This window comes from Pipistrellus kuhlii, unplaced genomic scaffold (assembly GCF_014108245.1).
Source record: "Pipistrellus kuhlii isolate mPipKuh1 unplaced genomic scaffold, mPipKuh1.p scaffold_m20_p_19, whole genome shotgun sequence".
Taxonomy (NCBI): domain Eukaryota; kingdom Metazoa; phylum Chordata; class Mammalia; order Chiroptera; family Vespertilionidae; genus Pipistrellus; species Pipistrellus kuhlii.
The window spans coordinates 8,422,927-8,435,397 of NW_023425504.1; the positions used below are offsets into that span (position 1 = coordinate 8,422,927).

Consider the following 12,471-nt stretch of genomic DNA (forward strand, 5'->3'; position numbering starts at 1 on the left):
AACCAAAGTGTTGCAAAAATTCCTAATAGGGTTAATTTTAAAAAATGGCTAAATCACAATAATAGGAATATTTGTGGTGTTTTAAATTGTTCTCATCTTTCTCTCTTCTGCTTCATGATAGCCTTGAAAATCAAGAATCACAACTATCCTGTGAGAATTACTATTTAACATGACTGGCAACTATTCGAAAAGGGCATTCTTGGGGTTTGTCCATAATTAAACAGTCTGAGAGCACACTCTGTCTGAACAGCCTATTCACTATTTTGAGGAGCAAGGTAGGAATTCCTGTACTGCAGTGCTGAATAGAATGACAAAGGTGGGAATCTAATATTGTTTTGATTTTGCGAGGAATGGTTCCAATTTTTCACTACTAGGAATAATATGTCTTAAAGATTTTCAGTAAATACCTTCCTAACAAATGCTTTGAAGAGAGAGAAATTGATTTGTTGTTCCACTTTATGCAGTCATTGGTTGATTATTGTATATGCCCTGACACTAATCCCGTAATTGGGGGATCAAACCTGCAACCTTAGCATATTGGGATGATGCTCTAACCCCGTGGTTGGCAAACTGCAGCTCACGAGCCACATGCGGCTCTTTGGCCCCTTGAGAGTGGCTCTTCCACAAAATACCACGGCCTGGGCGAGTCTATTTTGAAGAAGTGGCAGTAGAAGAAGTTTAAGTTTAAAAATTTTGGCTCTCAAAAGAAATTTTGATGTACTGTTGATATTTGGCTCTGTTGACTAGTGAGTTTGCCGACCACTGCTCTAACCAACTGAGCTACCAAGACAGTACTAGTGTGCTGTGTTTTGTTTTGTTTTTAATAATTATTATTATTTCCTCTCAGCTCCAAAATCACTCTTCTAGCCTGCTCTGTGAAAATGGTTATGGTTCCTTTAATTTTTCTTGTGGAACTTAATACAAAAGATTATCTGTAGAGGGCGCTAGAGACATTCATTACAGGGAGAAAATTTTGCTTCCTGGTTTTGGGAGATGCTGGCACAGCTGGCTCCTGCTGGGCACCAGAATCTCCAGCATCAGTCTCTGCATCTCACATAGCTCACCCAGAGCTCCGTTGGTACAGGGTAGTGTGTCTAGCTGGAACTCCTCTAAGGCAATAGTAAATCTCAGTGTCTTTTGGTGAGACACTTCCTCAGGTACCTCACCCTCAAACACTCAGTAGTAGTTGTTGTAACTCCCAGAAAGGGAGTTGTTTCTAGAGAGGCACCACAACTTGACTTCCATTTTTTGAGTTGTTTCTACGGTAGGATCCTCCAACAAGGTCAGGATTTTAACACTTGGCATGTGGATTCTTTGACCTGGGTGCTCTGTCTCTGCCGGGAAAATGTCTCTTCCAGGTTGTGGGACTATTCCTGGATGATTTATCTCAGCTTTGTAGAGACACTTCCTTGAGTGCTGATCTCGCCAATAGGGAGGCATTTTCCTTGTGTCTAATGTACTGTTTTGCTGTGATCATTGTTTCTTTTTTTATTGCTTTTTTTATATTACAGAGAGGAAGGGAGAGGGATAGGGAGTTGGAAACATCGATGAAAGAGAAACATCGACCAGCTGCCTCCTGCACACATCCTGCTGGGGATGTGCCCGCAAACAATGTACATGCCCTTGACCGGACTCGAACCTGGGACCTTTCAGTCTGCAGATTGACGCTCTATCCACTGAGCCAAACCAGTTTCAGCAGTGTGATTTTTTCCCCCCACAACTTATGTCAGCGATGTTGGGGAGGGGACTGTCCTTGTCGCTCTATTTCAGTTCCATGAAGGGTTTCTTGTATAATTCTCTTAGCGCTGGGGAGGGGATTCTTCCTTGGGTGCTTCTCTCAGCATCAAGGGTGGGCGTGTTTCTTGGTTTTCTATCTAAGCCCTGTGAGGGGAACTTTTCTTTGGATGCTCTACTTCACCCATAGGTGAGGTGGACTTTTGCCTTGATTGGGGCTCTTTCTCAGGGTTCAGTCTGAGATCTGAGGTGGCTGAGACTATGTTTTTTGGAAGGTTGATCTCTGTACAGGAGGAGGATCTTTCTCTGCTCTAGTTCAGAACATTTCCTTGAGCATTTCATCTCACTTGTGTAGGACTGGCTGCTCTTCCTTGGGTCCTCATAACAGGAGACTTCTTTGGAGCTCTGTCTCTGCCTTAGGTGGTGGAATCTCCTTGGATGCTCTGCTTCAACCCAGAAGCGGGCTACTTTTCCTTGAGTTCTATATCTCAGGCTTGAAAAAGTTCTTTCTAACCTTTAACTATGTCCTTAGGCATCTATGTGGGAATCTGAGTTAGTAATGTATGATAGTTATTATTGTATCATATACTCACAAACACTCGTTATAATCAGTCTGTAATTTCAACCATTCTGGGGGGGGGGGAGGGGTGCAGTGATGTCTCATTATTTTGTACTAATTAGTCAGGTTTACTTCACATTCACTTATGTCCTGATTGGCTGCCTCCTACATGCTCCCTACTGGGGCTCGATCCTGCAACATGGGCATATGCCCTGACCTGGAATCGAACCCTGACCTCCTGGTTCATAGGTTGATGTTCAACCACTGAGCCACGCTGGCTACGCAAGTCTGACTTTTTGATTGATTGATTGATTGGTTGGTTGATTTTTCACAGAGAGGAAGGGAGAGGGATAAAGAGCTAGAAACGTTGATGAGAGAGAAACATCAACCAGCTGCCTCTTGCACACCCCCCACTGAGGATGTGCCCGCAGCCAATGTACATGCCCTTGACCGGAATTGAACCTGGGACCTTTCAGTCCGCAGACTGATGCTCTATCCACTGAGCCAAACGGGTCTCGGCAAGGCTGACTGTTTTTGACCTGGCGGAAGATACTGCTACTGCCAAGGCATCCCACTGATTATGGGAATCTTTGCAAGTACTGATTTCTCTTAGTCCCAAATATTTTCTTCCCAAACTTGTCCCTGAGTTGTTTTTTGTTTGTTTGTTTGTTTGGTGTTTGTTTTTTGTTTTTTGTTTTTTTGTTTTTTTACCAATATTATGGCTTCGTGGAAAATTAAGTGTTAAAACATGTAAAGCCTTTAGAAGAAGACCTGGCTAGTATTAAATGCTCCATGAAAATAATTTGCTCCCTTTGCACTTCTCTTTAGTGGGAAAATTTTCCTGAGGAGTGAGGGATTTCAACTCCATACCAGGCTGCCCAGGGCACCAGAAACAGGAAGAGAAGCCCACATAACATCTGGCTGTTAAAAGCAGTGGGATTCTGTCTGCCAGGGAGAGATGGATGTCTGCTAGAAACCCAGGCAACTTCTTCTTTTAAAACTTTTAAAATAAATATATTATTTATGAAAACCCCAAATAATATAAATGCAATATTAGCCATAAAAAGATGGAAATCTTAACTTTTGCAACAACATGGATGGATCTAGAGGGTATTATGCTAAATGAAATTAGGCAGACAGAGAAAGACAAATACTATTATATATGATTTCACTTACATGTGAAGCCTAAAACAAAATAAATAAACAAAATGGAAACAAATTCATAGATACAAAAAGGGGATGGTGTTGGTGGACTGGATGAAAAAGGTGAAGGGATTAAGAAGTATTAATTAGCAGTTTAAAAATAGGCATGGGGTTGTAAATAGAACATAGTAAATACAGTGTATAATATTGGTGTCAGGTGGGTAGTAGACTTCCTGGGGATCACTTTATAAGTTTTATAAATGTCTAATCACTATGCGATACATCTAAATCTATTATAATGTTGAATATCAACTGTAATTGAAAAAAATATTTTTAAAAAAGGACATCTGAGTAGGCTTCCTTCCAGGGCTGAAATTGTGCACCCAAGAAAAAGATCCCTCTGTATGACTTAGATCAAGTGCACAAGATAGTGTCCTTCTTAGGACTGAAAGAGACCAACTTCCTTTTCAGGACTGAGACAGAGCACCTCAACAATAACCCCACTCCCCACAAAGCCCCCGAGGAGCCACCAAACGCAGGGTTAAGGTAGTACACGCATGTGAGAGCCCTCTCTCAGAAAGAGTCACCAAATTCATATTGAGCTTGATGACCAATGGAAGTTCTGCTTAGAGCAAGCATACAAGAACACCCCCCACCCCCTCACACACACACACACACACACACACACACACACACACACACACACACAAACACACACGTTGAAATCTAGATCTGGCTGGAGTGGCCCAGGTGTGACTAAATGGATGACAGAGAGTTTTTGAGGTGCCACACCAGTGGAAAAAGCTGGAAATCCACCATTTGGAATTAGAGATATATCATGCAAGAAAGAATGCCTTTGCCCAGGGCTGAGAGAGCTCACCCAAGGAAAAGCCCCTTCCAAAACATGACTGAGATAGAGCACACTGGAAAGATTGCCTCAGCACAAGGCTGAAATAAGGGACACAGTAACCCAAACAGGAGGTAGAGCACTCAAGGAAAAGTATCCTCACCCCCAGTGTTGAAGTTCTCACTTTGCTAGAGGAGCCTGGCAGAGATTCACAGAATGTCAATAAGGTTGTCATTGTGCAATACCGGTGGAACGTTCTAGAAATCTGCCCTCTGGAAGTTTCTGGAAATCTGCCTCTAAAGTGTCTAGTAATGTTGTACACAGGGAAGTAAATGTCTCACCAGAAGCACTTGGATATATTATTGCCAAAGGAAGATGTAAGGGAAGCTGCTGTCCATGGAGTGATCCTGGCCACCATGCCCGGCACTGGCCAGGCTCTGGAGAAGCCACGTGAGATGACAAGCCCAGTGGTGGAGAAGCCTGGTGCTCAGCAGGAGTCAGCAGTGACAGCATACCTGAACTAGGGAGCAAAACTTTTCCCTTTCCCTGTCTCTGCTGCCATCTAGTGAACAATCCTTATTAACCACTGCCACATGAGAATATTTTAAAGGGAGGACCCAGAACATTTTCACAAAGCAAGGAAAAAGGAGTGAATTTGGAGCTTACAGGCAATACAACCAGCACACTTTATTAATAGATTAAAAGAGGAAAGTCATGCGATCATTGCAATGAGTGCAGAAAACACATGGGATAAAGTGCAATAACTATTTATGAAGAAAAATCTAAAAGCATTTATTAAGAAGGGTATATACCAGAAATATATAGCATGCAGTATTCCTGGGTGAAAAATAGTTATCGCACTTTATCCCATGTGTGTGTGCTGTGTGTATTAGTTTTTATTTTGTGTAACACATTACCTAAATTTAGTGGCTTAAAATAACACAAAATTTCTTAATTCACAGTTCTGTGGCTCAGAAGTCTGAACAATTTTGAGTTGGTTCTCTGTGTCAGGTCTTAAAAGGCCAAAGTCACAATTTTAGCCAAGCTGTGTTCTCATCTGGAAGATGTAGGATGGAATGTGCTTCCAAATTCATTCAGATTTTTGGCAGAATTCAATTTCTTGCCATGTGGGACTGAAGTCTTTGATTTCTTGTTGGCTATTCACACAGAAATGAATAAAAGTTTCTGTTGCTCTACATTTTCACCAGCATTTGTTACCAGTGTTCTGGATTTTGTCCATTCTATTAGAAGTGTAGTGGTATCTCACTTTCTTTTCATTTGCCTTGATGACATAAGATGTAGAACATCTTATACTTATTTGCTATCTGTGTATCATCTTTGGTGAAATATGCTATCTTTGGCCCATTATTTTAGTCAGATTATTTGCTTTCTTATTGTTGAGTTTAAGAATACTTTGAATATTTTAGAGAGTTGTCATTTATTGCATATGTCTTTTGCAGAGTATATGTCTTTAATTTTAATGAGGTCCAGCTTGTCAATTTTTCTTTGATGGACTTTAGGTTGTGCTTACAGTATCATATCTAAAAAGTCATCATTATACCCAAGATTATCTAGGTTTTCTCCTATGTTATCTTTTAGAAGGTTTATACTTTTGCATTTTACATTTAGGTCTATGACCAATTTTGCGTTAATTTTTGTGAGGGTTGTAAGGTCTGTGTTTACATTTTTTGTTTGCATGTGGATGTCCAGTTGTTCCAGCAACATTTGCTAAAGAATTTATTTTTGCCTTGTTGCATTTCCTTTGTTTTTTTTGTGAAAGATCAGCTGACTATTTTATGTGGGTCTATTTCTGAGTTTTCTATTCTGTTCCATTTCTCTATTTGTTTATCCTTTTGCCAATACCACACTGTCTTGATTACTATAGTTTCATAATGTCTTGAAGTTGGGTAGTGTCGGCCTCCAAATTTGTTCTTTTCCTTTAATATTGTGTTGGCTATTCTAGATATTTTGCTTCTCTGTATATATTTTAGAATCAATTTATTGATAGCCACAAGACAACTTGTTGGAATTTTGACTAAAATTGCATTGAATCTATGGATCAAGTTGGGAAGAACTGACATCTTGACAACCAAAAGTTGTTTTTTCTCTCAGTTTGTCCACACGGAGCATCAAGCAGTTTGTACATTATAGTTCAGGCTTTGCTACCCTGAAACTGGTTCTCATGGTGGTTTCTGGTCATGAGTCTCTGCTTCAGTAAGTCATAACTCCCTGTTATTTGTCTGTTTGTCTTTCCAATGTTGGGGGCAATGGTTTACCCTGCTCTCTCTTCTCTTACATATCTAAGAAGAGTTGATTTTCCAGTCTGTTCAGCCTTTTACTTGTTGAGTTGGAGTGTAGACTTTTGAGCTCCTTACATGTGGATCTGGAAACCATAAGTTAGTGATTTAAAAAAATAATTATTACATCTCATAATTTGGTATGTCAGGAATTTGAGCAAGGCTGAGATGGGCAATCATTCTGCTCCATATAGCATAAAGTGGCTTCAGATGGAAGCTGGACTACTCTAGAGCATTTTGTTGTGTAAGTAGCACATAAAATTTGCCTTTCAAAAATGTGTAATTCAATAACCTATAATACATTCATAATGTGCAATCACCATAAAACTATCTGATTCGAGAACTTTTTCACTATCTTAAAAGGAAATTCCATTTTAACAGTCATTCCTCATTTTCCACCTCTCAAGCCCCTTACAAATACTTATTTACTTTCTGTCCATAGATTTGCCAGTTCCTGATATTTCATATAAATGTAATCTTACACTATGTGGCCTATTTTGTCTGGCTTCTTTCACTTAGCATAATGCTTTTGATGTTCATCCATGTCGTAGCATGTATCAGTACTTCATTCCCAGCAATGTATGAAGGTCTCATTTTCTCTACATCCTAGACACTAGTTATTTCCCTTTTTCTTTTTATTACTATCCTAGTAGGTGTGAAATGGTATCTTATTGTGGTTTTGAGTTGCATGCCCCTAATGACTAATGGTATTGAGCATATTTTTATGTGCTTGTATGCCAATTGGAAATGTTCTTTGATGATGTATCTTTTCAAATGTTTTATATTATGGATACTAGACTCTTATCAGATGCATGCTTTGCAAATATTCTCCTATCCTGTGGGTTGACTTTTCATTCTCTGATAAAGTCTTTGATGTACAAAAACTTTTAATTTTGATGAAGTCAAATTACTTGTATTTTTCTTTTTTTTGCTTATGATTTTTGTGTCATATTTTAAAAACTATTGCCAAATCCAAGGTCATGAAGGGTCACTACAAAGTTTCCTTCTAAGATTTTTATGACTTTAGCTTATATAATATATATTTAGGTGTTTGTTCATTTTTATTTATTTATTTGTTTGTTTATGGTATGAGTCGAGGGTCCAACTTCTGTTATTGATTTCCAGTTTGACTCATTATAGAAAAAAGTTATTTTGCATGGATTCAATCTTTGAAAATTTGTTAAGACTTATTTTGTGGCTTAATATATGAGAATACTATGAACACTTGAGAAGAATGTACTCTCATGTTTTGGGGTGGGATATTATGAAGATGCCTTAGATGTCATTGGTTTATAGTGTCATTCAAGTCCTCTATTTCCTTATTGATCTTCTGACTAGTTGTTCTATCTGTCACTGTGCTAAGCCCAAAGATGAGGCAGAGGTGAAACCTTCAGTCTTCTTAGGTCTCTTCTGACTCTGAGTCTTTCCCAGGGCATGCACATGGTTTTCTAGTAACCCAGGTATACATGGGAGTATTTCAAAGCCCTTATTCTCCAAAGTATCTGACTCCCCAATTTTTTCTCCCAGGATTTTGGCATGTCTATTGTATTTTTTTTTAATAAACAGCAGCAGCTTGTTTACTTGCCTTTCAATATTTTTGAGGACCATTCTCCATATAGCTGATGCTCCACCTTAAGCGAGTTTGGAGTTAGGTGAAACAAGCAATCAATCTCCCTTTATCAAACCTTCAGGGAGCCCCCAAGATAGCTTCAAACAGACAAACATAATTCTTTGGGAATAAGGTCCGCTCTCTTCCCTGAAGAACCAGGGATCCACACTAGGAATGCAGGCTGCCATCTTCAAGACCACTGCTATGCCAAGGAGGGGAATGGGGCAAGAACAAGTGAAAATGCCACAAGACTCTCCTATCATGTTTCAATGGCCTTTCTCCTGATTCAGCATTTGCTTGGCTGCTATGAACTTTTGACTATCTTCCAGAGTTCCAATAAAATTGATTCTGATAGTCTCCCCCTTACCCTCACTCCCCAGTGTTTTAGTGTTTCTGGAGAGCGATTGACCTCCAGAGTACTCTACATCATTTGCGCTAACATCATTCAGTTCTATGAGTGACATTTGAAGTTTGAGTCCTTATGTTAACACCTTAACTGAACTGTACTTTTTTTCTGGAAGGAATAACAAATCACAAGAAAGACAAAACTAGAAATTTCTCTAGCATTAATAAACTCGTGAAAATCAATAAAAGAATTTATTTCATATATTCAAAGTCAAAATCTCTTTGTATGCATATTTTTTCAAATTAATACAAACGTAACAATACTGCTCCATATAAACCTTTATATAAATATTAAAGGAAATAATACATACTTTTCCCCTTAGTGCTTTCAAAGCACAAAATGCACAAGTCCACCTGAAGACTTACTGTCATCACATGCAAGAACAAATGTCAGGGGTTGGGGCAGCCTCAGGTACACTTTGTAATGTCTCTAGACAAAATAGAAGAGAGTTGGAGGTAGATTGTTTGGTGACTCTCCCTGCCTTCCCTCCCACAGAGAAATAAATTACCCGAATAGCAGCTTTTTTACTCTTTGATTCAAACTGTCCTGAATATGTGACTGTTTAAAAGGCACAGCTGGAAATTGTTGAAAACATTGTTCAGCAGACACAAGATTACCAGTTGGACTCTGAACATCTATTCTTTCTAAAAGACATAGTAAGAGCACCAAGTAGTACTCTATTTACATTGCGGGCCCTAGTCACTCTGGAAATGCCCAGATGAGTGAACCTTTATCACCTGTGGTAGGGGCGACAGTGTTTACTGAATAGCATTACCTAACTCAGTGGTTGGCAAACTCATTAGTCACCAGAGCCAAATATCAACAGTACAACAACTGAAATTTCTTTTGAGAGCCGAAAACTGACTTCCGCGCGTGGGCCACGAAGTTTCAATCGCACTGAACATGCGCGTCCGCATGTAGTATTTTGTGGAAGAGCCACACTCAAGGGGCCAAAGAGCCGCATGTGGCTCTCGAGTCGCAGTTTGCCGACCACTTGACCTAACTCATTTGGGAAAAGAAACAACACAAATTAATATTTTCAGAGAAAATTCTTAGGGCAAAAGCCAGCTTTTACTGCTAGAAATTCATAAAATATAAAAATGTACACAGCTTTTTCTTAGCTTGTGGAAGGCAATTCCCTTGACTAAAGCATTCTAGGAAGCTTCAACAATATCTTGTTCCATCCTACAGCACAGAAAACTTGTCCTTTTTTTTCGCCTTGGTCTTTGCATTAACATCAAGATCTGCTGTTGATGTGATTAACGTTGTTAAGAAGGTGATGGGAATCTATTTTTTCTAGTGCCTTCTCAAGGTACTGGATTAAGACTCGTCTTTTAAACCTAAAAATAAAGATGGATGATATTAACCAATAGATACTTAAAGCACTATGATATGCAAGGCACTATGCTGGATACAATTGGAACTGACAATGGACATAGAATAAAAATGTCTCCTCATATACAGATAGGGTTTAGCAAGTGCTAACAATGCCACTTAGGACCCAAACCCACTTCAGACTGTGGTGAGCCTAAATGGCTTCACAGAATAGGATGAATGAGTTGGACTCAGATATCTACATGCCTCTGAAGAGATTCAACTATGAGTGAGGGCCAGGGTTTGAGCAAAGCATGGCAGAGCCTATTCCTCCCCCAGTCCTGTATTGGGCTTTAGTGCTTAAGAAAGAACAAGCTCCTCTTTACACCCACCTTGCAGCTTCCTTGATGGTAAATTCAACAAATTGTTTCTTGACTACAAGAGGTCCTTGCACTCCTTCGAGCAAAACAAAAATTCTTTCATACTCTGAAGATATTTTAAAAAAAACAAAAACAAAACCTTCAGTATTTAAAAAATGTGAATGGGAAATAAAATGCACTCTTTACACATCCTTAAGCAATCATTCTTCAGGGGTAGAAGTTAGTTATAGTTTACTTTTTAAACATTCAAATCAAACCAGCTGTGCATATCTACTAAGGAAACACTTATAAACATTAATCATATGTGGCAGGCTGACTAATGGTTCCCAACACTGCCCATGTCCTAATTCCCAAACTTTTGAATATGTTACCTTATTATGGTAAAAGGGACTTTATTTTGAAGATGTAATTAAGGGATGGATCTTGAGATGAGGACCCAGGTTTGTGCATGTAGGCCCAAATAATTACAGACATCCTTCTAAAAGGAAGGCAGTAGAGTTAGAGGCAGAGAGAAAATATATAAGGATAGTAGCAGAGGATAGAGGTTTGAAGATGAGGGAAGGAGCCATGATTTAAGGAATACAGACAGCCTAGAAATAGGAAATGATAAGGAAACAGATTCTGTTTAGATTCTCCAGAAGGAATGCTGGCTTTCCAACACCTTCATGTTAACCTAGTGAAAATAATTTCAGAATTCTGACTTCTACAACTGTAAGAAAATATAGTTTTAAGCCACAAAGTCTGTGGTACCTTTTTAAAGCAGCAAAAGGAAACTATTACAATTAAGTAAGGGGGGGGGGGGAGAAAGGTTTACTGCATCTTTAAAGTTAAAGCAAGAAGAATCACTTTAAATTATGTGAAAACCCAATGCTTCCCCAGAATGCACCGCAAGAGAGCTTAAATCTACTCTGAATTTTACAATGAGAGGGACCTCCCATTATGTGATCTATAGATGTTTTTTCACTACTTACTTCGTCCAAATTTTCGAACTTCTTTCATTAACTGATGTTTTATATCAGCATTGATTCCTTGCGCCATAGCAGGAGTTATCTGCAATGTATTTGGCACAGTTCTGAAAGTTGTTACTGAGACTTTCTGATCATCTGCGGGGACACTGCAGTTTTTGCTTCCTCCAACAAGTGCATTACTAACAGGTTTGTTAATCAGGACATCTTTCCTTAGACTAGTAAAGTCATCAGACAGAGAATCCAGTCGGTTAGGTGGAATACCATCTCCTGTCATATTTATAAGCTCTGGTGCAGCAGATTTTGACAAGAAGCCATCAGGTAGGATTTGACCATTTTCCATCTTCTCCTCATGGACATCGTGAGCAACAGTAGCATCTGGAAACAAAATTAAGAAGCTGAGCTGTGAGGTAGGTGTATTATATCAGCTCTACAGGTAGACCCCAATGCTCCTCAGTTTTGAGGAAATTCGTTGTTTCATAAAGCAAGAAGATGTTACCAGATGGAGTCTGAGACCCTTCAAATTGAAATCAGGAAGATAATACAGCTAAACCACTTTATTTTCTTCATGGCACTATGATTACATATAGAAACTAAGTAAGACAATACAACTAATATTCTCAGATCTCTGGCATTCGTGGTTTAGTGGCAGCTTATGCTTTACAAACTGAAAATCAGCAAGTCTCACTTGATGTCATGATTTTTGTAATTTACCTATAAAACGTCACACTTTAAATCAGCAAGTCTCACTTGATGTCATGATTTCTGTAATTTACCTATAAAATGTCATGCTTGCCGAAACCGGTTTGGCTCAGTGGTAGAGCGTCAGTCTGTGGACTGAAGGGTCCCGGGTTCGATTCAGGTCAAGGGCATGTACCTTGGTTGCGGGCACATCCCAGGTAGAGGGTGTGCAAGAGGCAGCTGGTCGATGTTACTCTCTCATCGACATTTCTAGCTCTCTATCTCTCTCCCTTCCTCTCTGTAAAAAATCAATAAAATATATTTTTTTAAAAAGTCATGCTTTACTAAGCTTGACACCAAACTATGTGGGTCCCTTTCATCCTCCCTCCTCTTCATCTCAAAAGACCTAAGAAAACGGAGATATAAGGCCTCTCAATGTACTTCATAACCAAAATTCCAGTCAGCATATGATCTTATCTTTTCTGTCTCAGAAAAGTGAATTTCTTTTTAGTCCAAATTTGACACACCTACTTCAT

The 12,471-nt window shown here is 39.2% G+C and overlaps 1 protein-coding gene across 9 annotated transcripts in view; it reads right to left on the reverse strand.

The window, feature by feature from the left end:
* Positions 1-8,744: 8,744 nt before the first annotated feature.
* Positions 8,745-12,471, reverse strand: part of LOC118722093 (integrator complex subunit 6-like) — a 61,138-nt gene continuing 57,411 nt past the window's right edge. For 7 of the 9 annotated variants that reach the window (XM_036443469.2, XM_036443467.2, XM_045583493.1 and 4 more), the window contains 4 exons: positions 11,261-11,632; positions 10,302-10,395; positions 9,595-9,935; positions 8,745-9,370 (listed from right to left, as the gene is read on the reverse strand). In XM_036443469.2, coding sequence (XP_036299362.1) covers positions 9,833-9,935; positions 10,302-10,395; positions 11,261-11,632 — 569 coding nt within the window. In that variant the 3' untranslated portion in view covers positions 8,745-9,370; positions 9,595-9,832. Of the gene's footprint in view, positions 9,371-9,594; positions 9,936-10,301; positions 10,396-11,260; positions 11,633-12,471 lie in introns of those variants that run through there. The other 2 variants (XM_036443471.2, XM_036443474.2) reach the window with 2 other exon arrangements.